This window comes from Salmo salar, chromosome ssa14 (assembly GCF_905237065.1).
Source record: "Salmo salar chromosome ssa14, Ssal_v3.1, whole genome shotgun sequence".
NCBI lineage: Eukaryota > Metazoa > Chordata > Actinopteri > Salmoniformes > Salmonidae > Salmo > Salmo salar.
In genome coordinates this window covers 57,806,961-57,823,558 of record NC_059455.1, presented here as the reverse complement: position 1 = coordinate 57,823,558, position 16,598 = coordinate 57,806,961, and the positions used below count along the sequence as shown (strand labels likewise).

The 16,598-nt window shown below is 41.2% G+C and overlaps 1 protein-coding gene across 2 annotated transcripts in view; it reads right to left on the bottom strand.

Moving 5' to 3' along the window:
- The window catches only part of snx27a (sorting nexin 27a), a 47,325-nt gene that overhangs the window by 11,709 nt on the left and 19,018 nt on the right, over nt 1-16,598 (bottom strand). For both annotated transcript variants that reach the window (XM_014142098.2, XM_014142099.2), the window contains exons 6-8: nt 10,167-10,245; nt 9,730-9,893; nt 7,343-7,432 (exon numbers count right to left, since the gene is read on the bottom strand). In XM_014142098.2, the coding sequence (XP_013997573.1) occupies nt 7,343-7,432; nt 9,730-9,893; nt 10,167-10,245 (333 nt within the window). The remainder of the gene's footprint in view (nt 1-7,342; nt 7,433-9,729; nt 9,894-10,166; nt 10,246-16,598) is intronic.

Here is a 16,598-nt window from a genome sequence, read left to right as displayed (position 1 = left end):
TGGATTATTTTGAACCAAAACAACATTTGTGGATGAAGTATAAGTCCTGGGAGTGCATTCTGACGAAGAACAGCAAAGGTAATCCAATTTTTCTTATAGTAATTCTGAGTTTAGTGAATGCCAAACTTGGTCAGTGTCAAATTAGCTAGCCCGTGATCGCGAGCTATATACTCACAATATTGCAAAATGTGCTTTTGCCGAAAAGCTATTTTAAAATCTGACACCGCGATTGCATAAAGGAGTTCTGTATCTATAATTCTTTAAATAATTGTTATGTTTTTTGTGAACGTTTATCGTGAGTAATTTAGTAAATTCACCGGAAGTTTTCGGTATGTTTGCTAGTTCTGAACGTCACATGCTAATGTAAAAAGCTGTTTTTTTAATATAAATATGAACTTGATTGAACAAAACATGCATGTATTGTATAACATAATGTCCTAGGAGTGTCATCTGATGAAGATCATCAAAGGTGAATGCTGCATTTAGCTGTGGTTTTGGTTTTTGTGACATTATATGCTAGCTTGAAAAATGGGCGTGTGATTATTTCTGGCTGGGTACTCTCCTGACATAATCTAATGTTTTGCTTTCGTTGTAAAGCCTTTTTGAAATCGGACAATGTGGTTAGATTAACGAGAGTCTTGTCTTTAAAATGGTGTAAAATAGTCATATGTTTGAGAAATTGAAGTAATAGGATTTTTAAGGTTTTTTTCCCTCTGGATTCCACTGGCTGTTGACTAGGTGGGACGATTTCGTCCCACATACCCGAGAGAGGTTAAAGGTGCAACCAGAGGGAAAAAAATTCTAGATCCCCTGTACTCCACACACAGAGACGCGTACAAAGCTCTCCCTCGCCCTCCATTTGGTAAATCCGACCACAACTCTATCCTCCTGATTCCTGCTTACAAGCAAAAATTAAAGCAGGAAGCATCAGTGACTCGGTCTATAAAGAAATGGTCAGATGAAGCAGATGCTAAACTACAGGACTATTTTGCTAACACAGACTGGAACATGTTCAGGGATTCTTCCGATGACATTGAGGAATACACCACTTCAGTCACTGGCTTTATCAATAAGTGCATTGAGGACGTCGTCCCCACAGTGACTGTACGTACATACCCCAACAATCAGCCATGGATTACAGGCAACATTCGCACTGAGCTAAAGGGTAGAGCTGCCGCTTTCAAGGTGCGGGACTCTAACCCGGAAGCTTACAAGAAATCCTGCTATGCCCTGCGACGAACCATCAAACAGGCAAAGCATCAATACAGGGCTAAGATTGAATCATACTACACCGGCTCCGACGCTCGTCGGATGTGGCAGGGTTTGCAAACTATTACAGACTACAAAGGGAAGCACAGCCGCGAGCTGCCCAGTGACACGAGCCTACCAGATGAGCTAAATCACTTCTATGCTCGCTTCGAGGCAAGCAACACTGAGGCATGCATGAGAGCATCAGCTGTTCCGGACGACTGTGTGATCACGCTCTCCGTAGCCGACGTAAGACCTTTAAACAGGTCAACATTCACAAGGCTGCGGGGCCAGATAGATTACCAGGACGTGTGCTCCGGGCATGTGCTGACCAACTGGCAGGTGTCTTCACTGACATTTTCAACATGTCCCTGATTGAGTCTGTAATACCAACATGCTTCAAGCAGACCACCATAGTCCCTGTGCCCAAGAACACAAAGGCAACCTGCCTAAATGACTACAGACCCGTAGCACTCACGTCCGTAGCCATGAAGTGCTTTGAAAGGCTGGTAATGGCTCACAACACATCCCAGAAACCCTAGACCCACTCCAATTTGCATACCGCCCAAACAGATCCACAGATGATGCAATCTCTATTGCACTCCACATTGCCCTTTCCCACCTGGACGAAAGGAACACCTATGTGAGAATGCTATTCATTGACTACAGCTCAGCGTTCAACACCATAGTACCCTCAAAGCTCATCACCAAGCTAAGGAACCTGGGACTAAACACCTCCCTCTGCAACTGGATCCTGGACTTCCTGACGGGCCGCCCCCAGGTTGTGAGGGTAGGTAGCAACAAATCTGCCACGCTGATCCTCAACACTGGAGCTCCCCAGGGGTGCATGCTCAGTCCCCTCCTGTACTCCCTGTTCACCCACGACTGCACGGCCAGGCATGACTCCAAAACCATCATTAAGTTTGCTGACGACACAACAGTGGTAGGCCTGATCACCGACAACGACGAGACAGCCTACAGGGAGGAGGTCAGAGACCTGGCCGGGTGGTGCCAGAATAACAACCTATCCCTCAACGTAACCAAGACTAAGGAGATGATTGTGGACTACAGGAAAAGGATCACCGAGCACGTCCCCATTCTCATCGACAGGGCTGTAGTGGAGCAGGTTGAGAGCTTCAAATTCCTTGGTGTCCACATGAACAACAAACTAGAATGGTCCAAACACACCAAGACAGTCATGAAGAGGGCACGACAAAGCCTATTTCCCCTCAGGAAACTAAAAAGATGTGGCATGGGTCCTGAGATCCTCAAAAGGTTCTACAGCTGCAACATCGAGAGCATCCTGACTGGTTGCATCACTGCCTGGTACGGCAATTGCTCGACCTCCGACCGCAAGGCACTACAGAGGGTAGTGCGTACGGCCCACTATATTACTGGGGCCAAGCTTCCTGCCACCCAGGACCTCTATACCAGGCAGTGTCAGAGGAAGGCCCTAAAAATTGTCAAAGACTCCAGCCACTAGTCAGACTGTTCTCTCTGCTACCGCAAGGCAAGCAGTACCGGAGCTCCAAGTCTATGTCCAAAAGGCTTCTTAACTTGTTATGGATAGGGGGCAGTATTTTCACAGCCGGATAAAAAAAAACGTACCCGATTTAATCTGGTTATTACTCCTGCCCAGAAACTAGAATATGCATATAATTATTAGCTTTGGATAGAAAACCCTCCAACGTTTATAAAACTGTTTGAATGGTGTCTGAGTATAACAGAACTCAAATGGCAGGCCAAAACCTGAGAAGATTCTGTACAGGAAGTACCCTGTTTGACCATTTCTTGGCCTTCTTTGTCATCTCTATCCAAAACAAAGGATCTCTGCTGTAACGTGACATTTTCTAAGGCTCCCATAGGCTCTCAGAAGGCGCCAGAACGTTGAATGATGACTTTGCAGCCCATGGCTGAAAAACAGTAGCACATTTGGTAAGTGGTCGATCTGAGAACAATGAGACGGGCGCGCGCATGCACGTGAAGAGTCCATTTTAGATTTTGAGTCTGAACGGAAAGGACGTCTCCCGGTCGGAATATTATCGCTTTTTTACGAGAAAAATCGCATAAAAATTTATTTTAAACAGCGTTTGACATGCTTCGATGTACGGTAATGGAATATTTAGACATTTTTTATCACGATACGCGTCCACGCGTCACCCTTCGTTACCCTTCGGATAGTGTCTTGAACGCACGAACAAAACGCCGCTATTTGGATATAACTATGGATTATTTGGAACCAAACCAACATTTGTTATTTAAGTAGAAGTCCTGGGAGTGCATTCTGACGAAGAACAGCAAAGGTAATCCAATTTTTCTGATAGTAAATCTGAGTTTGGTGAGTACCAAACTTGGTGGGTGTCAAAATAGCTAGCCTGTGATGGCGAGCTATCTACTCAGAATATTGCAAAATGTGCTTTCACCGAAAAACTATTTTAAAATCGGACACCGCGATTGCATAAAGGAGTTCTGTATCTATAATTCTTAAAATAATTATGTTTTTTTGTGAACGTTTATCGTGAGTAATTTAGTAAATTCACCGGAAGTGTTCGGTGGGAATGCTAGTTCTGAACGTCACATGCTAATGTAAAAAGCTGGTTTTTGATATGTACTTGATTATACAATACATGCATGTTTTGTTCAACATAATGTCCTAGGAGTGTCATCTGATGAAGATGAAAAGGTTAGTGCTGCATTTTGCTGTGGTTTTGGTTTTTGTGACATTATATGCTAGCTTGAAAAATGTGTGTCTGATTATTTCTGGCTGGGTACTCTCCTGACATAATCTAATGTTTTGCTTTCGTCGTAAAGCCTTTTTGAAATCAGACAGTGTGGTTAGATAAAGGAGAGTCTTGTCTTTAAAATGCTGTAAAATAGTCATATGTTTGAAAAATGGAAGTTTTCGGATTTGAGGAGTTTGCATTTCGCACCACGCCTTATCATTGGATATTGGAGTGGTGTTCCGCTAGCGGAACGTCTAGATGTATTAACAGCTTCTACCCCCAAGCCATAAGACTCCTGAACATCTAATCAAATGTCTACCCAGACTACTTGCACCCCCCCCCCCACACACACACACACACACACACACACACACACACACCCCTCTCTTTTACACTGCTGCTATTCTCTGTATAGTGACTTCAACTCTACCTACATGTACATATTACCTCAATTACCTCGACTAACCTGTGCCTCCGCACATTGACTCTGTACCGGTACCGTCCGTATAAAGCCTCGCTACTGTTATTTAACTTACAATTAAATTATGTTATTGTGTAAACAAGGGTCAGCTGAGTCTATACGAGAAAAAAATGCATTTCTGTAAAATGTTATATGGTTTTCCTTTTTTTTAACAGAAGTTGTAGACCAGGGCTGCCCAACCCTCTTCCTGGAGATCTACCGTCCTGTGGGTTTTCAGTCCAACCCTAATTTAACACACTGGATTCTACTAACTAGCTGCTCAACAAGACATTAACTAGCTGAACCAGATACGCTATATTAGCGTTGGACTGAAAACCTACAGGACAGTAGATCTCCAGAAATAGGATTGGGCAGCCCTGTTGTAGACAGTCATTCAAAATGAGGGGTCATCCAGTCATACGTGGATTTCAATTTTATTTTTTATTATACTGCGACTTATAAAACTTAATGTCAAATAATGTTGAATACTTCTTTACATGAAATAATAGTCATATTTTTTTTAGAATGTCAATTTAACTATGACATTTAAAAAAAAAAAAAACACGTTTTTAACAACAATTTTTTGCAACAAATCCTGAAAGTGCATAGGGAACATAGTGTTTCAAATTAAATAGTTTCCCCTTTTCAAATGTTTTCACTTTTGAAAACCTTATACATCAGGTATTCCTAAACTGGGCACTGCGCAATGCCGTTAGGGGTACGCCAAATAAAAATGTGATTCACATTTTTTATAATCTTCACATTTTCAAACAGTCCATTTATATTTTCCAACGGAGCTATAAATTTGGGTGAGGTTTTTCCTCTCGCGCCAGAGTAGCTTTGTTTCACTGCTAAAAATAAAATTAAACCACCTAGTGTTCAGCAAAATAACATCAATGTCAAATACAGGTAGCCTAGTAAAATAATTAACATCCAATCACATTAAGCGTTATGCTTTCACGGGAATTCCACTACGGGTCCTTATGTAGCCAAACGTAGGTGCTGCTCATTCCGTTTGCTCGAAAATTGATAAATGGTTAAAAAAGTAAGGCCCGTGTCCATAGAGACACATAACAGCTCTACTGATAGTACTGCTACTACTAGCAGTACCACACCTGCACCTGTCGACGACAAGTTGTTCTGCTTCCACGAGCACATACTAGCATCAGTAATTCTACATGTTGTTAGCCCAGCTAGCATGGACACTGACAATTGTGAATCTGTTGCAGCCGAAGAGCTACTGCCCCCTTACCCAGGAAAGCACTGAACAACAGAGGAGCGGAGCAAGCATGATGAGAACTACATTGATTTGGGGTTCACTTATATTGGGAGTAGTGCCTTTCCTCAGCCACAGTGTGTTATATGTGCAAAAGTACTCTCACAACTCGATGAAACCACTCTTGCACAGACATTTAGAAACAAAACATGGCAATTTGAAAAATAAGCCATGGGAGTTTTTTGAGCGAGAATTAAGACATGTATAAAAGCAACAGATACCATTAATAAGAAGGGTCTAGAAGCGTCTTATATGGTGAGCTACCGAGTGGCTAGGACAGGCAAGCCCCATACTATTGCGTAGGACTTAATTCTTCCTGCTGCCGCAGATCTGGCTGGGACAATGCTGGGTGAAAAGGCCCCAAAAAAACTATACAGACAATTCCTTCATCAAACAACACTGTTCCACGACGCATCAGTGACATAGCAGGAGATGTTTCGAAACAATTACTGCTTTGCATATAAGCCAGTAAATTCTATGCGTTACAGCTGGATGAGTCAACAGACGTGGCGGGCCTGGTACAGCTCCTGGTATATGTCTGTTATGCTTATGGGGGGGTCAATTAAGGAACACATCCTTTTCTGCAAACCAGAAGAGGATATTTTGTAAGTACTGGACAGCTTTGTGACATCAAATGGACTTTGGTGGACAAGATGTGTTGGTATTGGTACTGATGGCGTAAAAGCCATGACAGGGAGACATAGTGGAGTGGTAACGCGCGTGGAAGCAGTTGCTTCCGACGCCACTTGGGTACACTGCAGCATCCACCGAGAGGCTCTTGCTGCCAAGGGAATGCCTAACAGCTTGAAAGATGTTTTGGACACTACAGTGAAAATGGTTAACTTTGTTAAAGCAAAGCACCTGAACTCTCGTGTATTTTCTGCACTATGCAATGACATGGGTGATAGAATAATTTGTATGTTTAAGATAATGACTAAAGTATTCCACCCTGAAACCATATAACTGTATGAAATGTGTTAGTCATAATTCAATAATGTGTGTGACTAGGACATTGTGTTACTATTTCGCAATATGAGCTGGGTATAGTTGAGACATTCAAGGCCAACTGAACTGTCGACTTCTGATAACTCTGAAACCAATAACAGGAAAGAGGCCTCCCCAACCTAGGTAGGGGAGTAACTGTTAGAAATGGCTAGTCTTGCAGAAGATAATGAAAAACTATGTGTTAGAGAGGTGGAGTTTCTACACATGTGAGTTCATTTGTGTGTGTGTGTGTATGTTATAAAAGGATTGTGTTCTCATTTTGAAGTCTTTGATCTATTGCAGAATCTGAGACTTTGTCTAATTCTTTATTAAACCGGAGATTTACGACCTCTGGGGAAATAGACAAAGCTTGAGTGATAGTTGAGTTCAACCATTGGGAAAAAAATTCTCGTGACAATGGGCCGTGACCATGTAACGCTTTTACAACATACAGAAAGAAGTGCGCTGGTTATCAAGGGGCTTTAATCGAAAACAACTTAGTCATGCATGCATACATTTTACGTACGTGTGGTACCAGGAATCAAACCCACTATCCTGGCATTGCAAGCGCCATGCTCTACCGACTGAGCTACAGAGGACCACTGGCAATGGGAAGAGAATAGAAACGAGAGACTAGAAAAAGGGACTAACCATGGCCATCTTGCGCTGCTCTGCCAGTTTCGTCAGCTGGTAAGAAGTGTCTTCTGTTTTGATGAATCCCTTCTTCACGTCATCCAATGCCTTAGCAGACACAGAGACAGAGAGACAGAGAGACAGAGAGACAGAGACAGAGAGAGACAGAGAGAGGCTTTGTTAGAGACCACATTTAATCTAATCAGGCACTGACATCAGAGCAGTGGCACTGGGAAGCAGTAGTGGGCGGTAATATCATTGAAACTGAGCACGGATACAGTAGCCTAACACTGACTCAGGACCAGTAATACAGCAGAGCATAAAATTAACATTTGCCACCTGCCAAATGGGGATAGATTCAGGTATGAATGTTTTTCACCAGCCACGTGGAGGGTAGTAAACTTGAAGGGCTCTTTACATTCGCACAACAAATAAAGTCAAAAGTCAAGTATGTGCACATGTGCGAGTTGAGATTTTCTAGCAAGAAAATGCTGCAGTAAATGTTTAAAAAGTAATTCTGCTGTTTTGTTTCATACTGTAGCTGCTAATCGCACAAAGAAATACAAATCCTATATTCCACCTCACGCAGCAACACTGCCTGGCTGGGTAACTGTGCACACAATGAAGTACTGATCGATTCATTTTTGGAGGCGCTGCACACAGGCATAAAAGTTGGTCTAACTTACTGGAAAGTCCACAAAGCGAGATTTTCTTGGCTATTTACATTGTTCACAAGCTCGGTTGTATTTCAATGTTAGTTTGAGTCTGCTGCTTCAGCCTAGTCAGATCCCAAATCTCAGACACACACTTGACAACTTCATCGCCCGTTATCACGGGAACCTCCCGCCCTTAAAGGGGCAGCTGAATATTTTGTCTCAACTGACAGTTTGGTTAAAAGTATTTTGGCTGGTAAATCTGAGTGGCTGGTAGATTTTTTTTATCCATCTACCTGCAACAGTTAAAAATAAAAACGTACATTTTAGGCCCTGAATACAGTAACCCAGATAATAATAATAATAATAATAATAATAATTATTATTAATAATAATATACAGTACCAGTCGAAAGTTTGGACACACCTACTCATTCAAGGGTTTCTTTATTTTTACTATTTTCTACATTGTAGAATAATAGTGAAGACATTAAAACTATTAAATAACATAGAATCATGTAGTAACCCAAAAAAGTTTTAAACAAATGAAAATATATTTCAGGTCTTAAATTCTTCAAAGTAGCCACCCTTTGCCTTGATGACAGCTTTGCACAGTCTTGGCATTCTCTCAACCAGCTTCACCTGGAATGCTTTTCAGTCTTGAAGGAGTTCCCACATATGCTGAGCACTTGTTGGCTGCTTTTTCTTCACTCTGCGGTCCAACTGATCCCAAACCATCTCAAATTTTGGTGGCCAGGTCATCTGATGCAGCACTCCATCGCTCTCCTTCTCGGTCAAATAGCCCATACACAGGCTGGAGGTGTGTTGAGTCATTGTCCTGTTGAAAACCAAATGATATCCCATCTGGTTTGGGCTTAGTGGGACTGGCGTATCGCTGCAGAATGCTGTGGTAGACATGCTGGTTAAGTGTGCCTTGACACGCGGAGATCATCCGTTCACGTACTCTGCGTCTCACAAAAACACGGCGGTTGGAACCAAAAATTTCAGACCAAAGGACATATTTCCACTGGTCTAATGTCCATTGGTCGTGTTTCTTGGCCCAAGCAAGTCTCTTCTTCTAATTGGTGTCCTTTAACAGTGGTTTCTTTGCAGCAATTCGACCATGAAGGCCTGATTCACACAGTCCCCCCTGATCAGTTTATGTTGAGATGTCTGTTACTTGAACTCTATGAAGCATTTATTGGGTTACTCTAATGAATTTATCCTCTGCAGCAGAGGTAACTCTGGGTCTTCGTTTCCTGTGGCGGTCCTCATGAGAGCCAGTTTCATCATAGTGCTTGATGGTTTATGCGGCTGCACTTGAAGAAACTTTCAAAGTTCTTGAAATTTTCCGTATTGACTAACCTTCATGTCTTTAAGTAATGGACTGTCATTTCTCTTTGCTTATTTGAGCTGTTCTTGCCATAATATTGACTTTGTCTTTTACCAAATAGGGCCATCTTCTGTATACCACCCCTACCTTGTCAAAACAGAACTGATTGGCTCAAACGCATTGAGGAAAGATATATATAAATATAAATAAATAAATATATAATATATATATATATATATATATATATATATATATATATATAAATAAATATATATATAAATAAATATATATATATATAAATAAATATATATATATATAAATAAATATATATATATATAAATAAATATATATAAATAAATATATATATATAAATATCTTTCCTCAATAAAAAAGCATAAATAATCAAGAGGGAGCCCTTACCTGGTGGAAGCAATAGTGGATGGCCAGCGGGTTGTCCCTGAGAAGTTCCTCCTCCTGAGAGGTGAAAAGCCACTTGCGGAGGGCCAGACAGGTGCCCGGCACGGCTGACGTGTAGTTCTGCACGTACAGCTTGTGGGGAAACTCGTTGGGGGCCAGTTTTCGCACTAGGGAAAGATGGAGAGGGGCAGCCTATTTATTTCCATACCCTTAAAACAATATAGTAGTCTACAAACTCTCAATAGACTAGAGAGGTTTCACTTCCTCGTCTCCTTCCCGTCGTTTCAGATCGGTGCAGTTGAATGGAAGGAAGCCACTTTAGACTACTGAGATGCAACTGTACTGATCAGAAGAGTAAAGGTGAAAGGTAAAGGGGTCGGTACATGGAGTAGCTGTGGACTCCAAAAAAATGTATGAATAAAACAGATGAATGGTCTTACCAAAGGAGTGATTGATGACTTCAAAGAGGGCAAAGTAGCTGGCCATGATGCTGTCCATACCAACCTTCATCACTAAAGCCTGGGGAATAGAGAGAGGGAAAGTACAGTAGCAGCCTATCAATTATTGATATTTAAGCACCATTCAGTCACATAAGAGCCATGTATTGATATTGATCTAGTGTTATACACCCTGGTCCTGGGAGTGCAAGCCTTCGTCCCAACCCAGCATTAACCCACCTGATACTTCAACTAACCAGGGTCTTGATGAATATCTCCATGATTAATCTATCCTGTTTAGTGTACTTTTATATACTTATTTTAATATGTGATTTTGTTTTTTATCCTGCTGATTTCATGGCGTATGTAAAGTGACTTTGGGCATCTTGAAAAGCTCTTAAAACAAAATGTATTATTATTATTATCATTATTTGGTTAAATCAGGGGTGTATTCAGTGGTGTACTTTATGTTGCAGATATAAATATAATTAATAGAGCTGACATTTCCCTATCATATCTGACACAGAAATTGTACAAATGACATGATTGCCATCTGAAAGTTCTGTATTGTTACATCCTCCTGAACAGGGCCCATATTTACATAATGTCTCAATAGGAGTGCTGATCTAGGATCAGTTTTGCATTTTATATCATAATTAATAAGACAAGGGGAATGATCCTAGATCAGCACACCTACTTTAAGATGCAGGTATTGCAGCGCTGGGCTGTGACAAAAGCCAGCACACACTGTTGCGCTCTTAAATAAAACAAAAATCATTGGAATCACTGGTGTTAGGAGCACAATATAAAATAAAGGAGCACCAGAATTTTTTTAATTTTTTTAATTGATTGACACACACACACACACACACACACATATATATATGAACTATATAAATTCTAGCTATTTTTGAAGCACATGCACCCCAGAAACTATTATGTAACCCTGTAAAGATTTGTTTATTACAAAGCTAAATTGATACAAAAAACGGTAATTGGGTTTCTACATTGTGTAAAATCTCTATTTATCTACTGAGAAGCCTTACATTGAAAATGGTCTCTTTAAAACGGTGTATACGAACAGTTTGTAAAGTACTGTAGCATATTAAGGTCTTTCTATAAAGAAAATGGGGCCAATGTGTGACATTGTGATCAAAATGTCAAAATGGTTTGAAATAAAAAATTAAGGATTTTCATGCAGTTCGACATTTGTACATGCAATTCCAATGTGCAAATTGGCCCACCTATTCAACATACAGTGCATTCGGAAAGTATTCAGACCCCTCAAACTTTTCCAAATTTTGTTACAGTACAGCCTTATTCTAAAATGGAGTTTTTTTCCCCCCTCCTCAATTTACACACAATACCCCATAACAACAAAGCAAAAAAAATAAAAATCTGATTTTGTTTTTCCATTTAAAAAATAAACAAACTGAAATATCACATTTACATAAGTACTCAGACCCTTTACTCAGTACTTTGTTGAAGCACCTTTGGCAGCGATTACAGCCTTGAGTCTTCTTGGATACGACGCTACAAACTTGGAACACCTGTATTTGGGGAGTTTCTCCCATTCTTCTCCAACCTGACAGATCCTCTCAAGCTCTGTCAAGTTGGATGGGGAGCGTCACTGCACAACTATTTTCAGCTCTCTCCAGAGATGTTCGATCGGGTTCAAGTCAAGGACATTCAGAGACTTGTCCCAAAGCCACCCCTGTGTGTTGTCTTGGCTGTATGCTTAGGGTTGTTGTCCTGTTGGAAGGTGAACCTTCGCCCCAGTCTGAGGTCCTGAGCGCTCTGGAGCAGATTATCATCAAGGATCTCTCTGTATTTTGCTCCGTTAACCTAGCCAACGTTAGCCAGTTAGCTTGGGTGCTTGACTGCCATTCTGAGGTCAGAATGCTTGGACCAACCCTACTCCTCGGCCAGAGCATCCAGTGTGCGCTCTGAACGCTCCGAGAGCAAAACGCTCTGAATTTACGAACGGACAATCTGACAACGCTCTGAATTTACAAATGCCCAGAGCACACTCTGGTACTCCAGATTGGATTAACAAACACACCTTAAATAGATTGGATGCATGCATGGTGATTTTTGTAGCCTACCGTAAATTCCGGACTATAAGCCGCATCTTTTTTCCCACGCTTTGAACCTTGTGGCTTAAACAATGACGCGGCTAATATATGGATTTTTCCCGCTTTCCAATTTTTTTCCCCCCAAAAAAACACATTCTGTGACGTGCTCAGTTTTTTGGCGGCATGAAGCTTTCATTAGACCAATGAAATTGCCGAACGGGTTAAGGTCAAACAACTTTTTTGTTTACTGTTTAGATTAAATCGAGCTTCTCAAACTTCCCATCATTCTGATTACGGTAGTCATTTTGTCACCCTCATCATGGCAAAGACACGGAGAAATGCATATGATGCAGTTTTCAAGTTGAATGCGATTGATCTGGCTGTTGGAAAAGGAAATAGAACTGCTGCACGGGAGCTTGGTCTTAATGAGTCGATGATAAGTCGTTGGAAACAGCAGCGTGAGGAATTGACTCAGTGCAAAAAGACAACTAAAGCTTACTGCTAATTATAATTTTTTTTGTTACAAGCCATGTTTCGTTAAAGCCTATTTATTTTTGTTATAATCCGTGTTTCGTTAAAGCCTATTTATTTTTGTTACAAGCCGTGTTTCGTTAAAGCCTGTGTAAAGTTAATTTGTTTCAATGTACCGGTAGGCACCTGCGGCTTGTAGACATGTGCGGCTTATTTATGTTCAAAATAATACTTTAAGAATTCAGTGGGTGCGGCTAATATTCAGGTGTGCTTAATAGTCCGGAAATTACGGTATGTGGCCAAAGCAGGCACACATAATGAAGCCATGAATTGCTGTAATCTTAACATTTGAATCTCACCATCGCTGTTTTTATAATGAGAAAGTGATAAAAAAGGTTCCTTTTTAATGGAAGGATTTGTATGGAAAGCCAAGATGAGACCAACAGATGTTGTCATCCTCATAATAACCACAAGTGATTTTACCACAACAGAGTAGTGCAACAGCCTTCAATTGAAGTGGTGTGAAAACAAACAAAAGGGAGCAGGAAAACGTATAAATTGTCACCAAATTGAGAACATTTTCATGGTAGGCCAATTACTGTACAGTAATTTCTGAGCTCCAAATTCAAGTACTTCAAGCCCCTTGTATTGTTTAAAATTGCAGGTGTAACATGGAAAACAAAATGTATTGGTCATGTTATTTCATTACCAGATTATATTATGAATAAGCCCACTAGGCTATGTCATTTGTCATTATATCTAGAATATTTAATATGAATAGCGTTGGGTTGTGCGCAATAGTCTATCCTATACAATTGAGGCACAAAAACATGAACTCATTACCTTGATGCTTTCTCTGTTAAATCTATCGAGACCCTGCTGTAAATCAAGCAGACAACAACAGATGATCAAAACTGTCTTCAACGAATGAGACACCAAAATATTCTTGACATTCCTTGCGAACACCTTTTTTTCCCCAGCACTTGGGCTGTTCTTGCACCGCATGCGCCATCATAACAGCTGTTTGCCACTTAACAGTCATTCAGATGACATGTGAAAATATCCCGGCGCAACTAATCAGATGGACACCAAATGCGCATCCAACAAAAACTCTGCATAATTATTGAAGAACCACAATGACAGCATCGATTTAGGTTTTAATTATCAAGGTAAAGAAGCATTCGATTTTGCAATGAATACATTATTTTGGATTTGTGTGCCAATGAAAACTGTTTTCACACCGTGACATAAGGTGACACGAAATGTTACGTAGTTACTAGGGCTGCACTGCACTGACATTTTTGGCTGATACCGATGTCTGATATTTTCCTTGCCAAAAAACCTGATACCAATGCCATGACAGAGGGTATCACGTCTGCTGCAGACGCAGTGGATGAGCTTATTTCCCAGTCAGTTGTTCGAATGGAGCTAGGAATGTGTTCATGTTTCTAAGTTTCAAACATGTTCTCAAATGCCATTGAAATGGCAGCAGCGGTATTAGAACCAGCACATTCTTGACCAACGCAATACGGCTTTCCTCAGTACGAAATCCTTGTCGACCCACTGTACTGCCAGACTCAGCATGCTCATGGGGCTGACATCGCTGGTCCAAACGTCAGTTGTGAAGCTAATAGCAGTAACGCCCATAGCAAGTAGCTCATGGATGTGCGTTTCAACAATACTGTATCTCCGGTAGGGCAACACCTGAAAAATAGCGCCTACTTGGTTGTGTGTACCGGGGCTCGAGGTGCTCGACCAATCAGCGAAAGCTAACATCATCCGACAGAGAACGGTTGATTGTCAAGGGCAATGAATTCTATTATCTTGGCGTCAATGGATTGTCTCGCTGAAATTGTCTTATTCTTTCAAATGACTGCTCGACTTGAACTTGTTGGAAGTGTATGCCTAATTTTTTTCTGCTTTTGTTCTAAGTAGTGGCTGAAAGTCTGGGGGTGATGCACTTTCAAATGAGTAATTACATTTCTGGTATTGAAAAATATCACTTTCTCCCCTCCTCGGGAAATAATAGCAGCAAAAATGTTGCATATGACCTTCTTGTTATCTTCCTTTGAAACTTCAAAATAGATCCACACAGCAGACATTGTGGGCTAGGTTAGGAATGCTGTGTTGCACGTCATTACTTCATCTTCCTACGTTATATAGCTATGCACATCAGCTTTGACATCGGTTTTGCATATCAGGCCGATGCCGACATTGGCATTTTTAGCTAATATGCTTACCGATACATTGTGCATCCCTAGTAGTTCCACTACACCTAGTAGTTATACTATACAAAAAAAGTTTTTAAAAGAAAGGAAAAAAAGTTTGACAGCTACAGTGCCTTCGTTAAGAATTTGGACCCCTTGACTAAACATTTTTTTTAACGTTATAGCCTTATTCTCAAATGGATTAAATAAATTCCTCAGCAATCTACACAATACCTCATAACGACAAACTGAAAACAGGTTTTTAAATACAGAAATGCCTTACCTACATAAGTATTCAGACCCTTTGTTATGAGACTTGAAATTGAGCTCAGGTGCATCCTGTTTCCATTGATCATCCTTGAGATGTTTCTACAACTTGGTGTCCACCTGTGGTAAATTCAATTGATTGGACATGTTTTGGAAAGGCACACATACATTTCTATATAAGGTCCCACAGTTGACAGTGCATGTCAGAGCAAAAACCAAGCCATGAGGTCGAAGGAATTGTCTGTTGAGCACCGAGACAGGATTGTTTGAGGCACATATCTGGGGAAGGGTACCAAAAAAAAATGGCTGCAGCATTGAATGTCCCCAAGAACACAGTGGTCTCCATCAATCTTAAATTGAAGAGGTTTGTAAACACCAAGAATCTTCCTAGAGCTGGCTGCCTGGCCAAACTGAGCAAATGGGGAGAAGAGCCTTGGCTAGGGAGGTGACCAAGAACCGATGGTCACTCAGAGAGCTCTGGAGTTCCTCTGTGAAGATGGGAGAACCATCTCTGCAGCACTCCACCAATCAGGCGTTTATGGTAAGCCACTCCTCAGTAAAAAGACACGACAGCCCGCTTGGAGTTCGCCAAAGGCACCTAAAGACTCTCAGACCATGAGAAACAATATTCTTTAACAAACAATAGTTTTGGCAAGTCGGTTAGGATATCTACTGTGTGCATGAAACAAGTAATTTTTCCAACAATTGTTTACAGATGTTACGTGATTGTACAGTCATGGCCAAAAGTTTTGAGAATGACACAATATTAATTTTCACAAAGTCTGCTGCCTCAGTTTGTATGATGGCAATTTGCATATACTCCAGAATGTTATGAAGAGTGTTCAGATGAATTGCAAAGTCCCTCTTTGCCATGCAAATGAACTGAATGCCCAAAAAACATTTCCACTGCATTTCAGCCCTGCCACAAAAGAACCAGCTGACATCATGTCAGTGATTCTCTCATTAACACAGGTGTGAGTGTTGACGAGGACAAGGCTAGAGATCACTCTGTCAAGCTGATTGAGTTTGAATAACAGACTGGAAGCTTCAAAAGGAGGTTGGTGCTTGGAATCATTGTTCTTCCTCTGTCAACCATGGTTTCCTGCAAGGAAACACGTGCCGTCATCATTGGTTTGCACAAAAAGGGCTTCACAGGCAAGGATATTGCTGCCAGTAAGATTGCACCTAAATCAACCATTTATCGGATCATCAAGAACTTCAAGGAGAGCGGTTCAATTGTTGTGAAGAAGGCTTCAGGGCTCCCAAGAAAGTCCAGCAAGCGCCAGGACCGTCTGCTAAAGTTGATTCAGCTGCGGGATCGGGGCACCACCAGTACAGAGCTTGCTCAGGAATGGCAGCAGGCAGGTGTGAGTGCATCTGCACGCACAGTGAGGCGAAGACTTTTGGAGGATGGC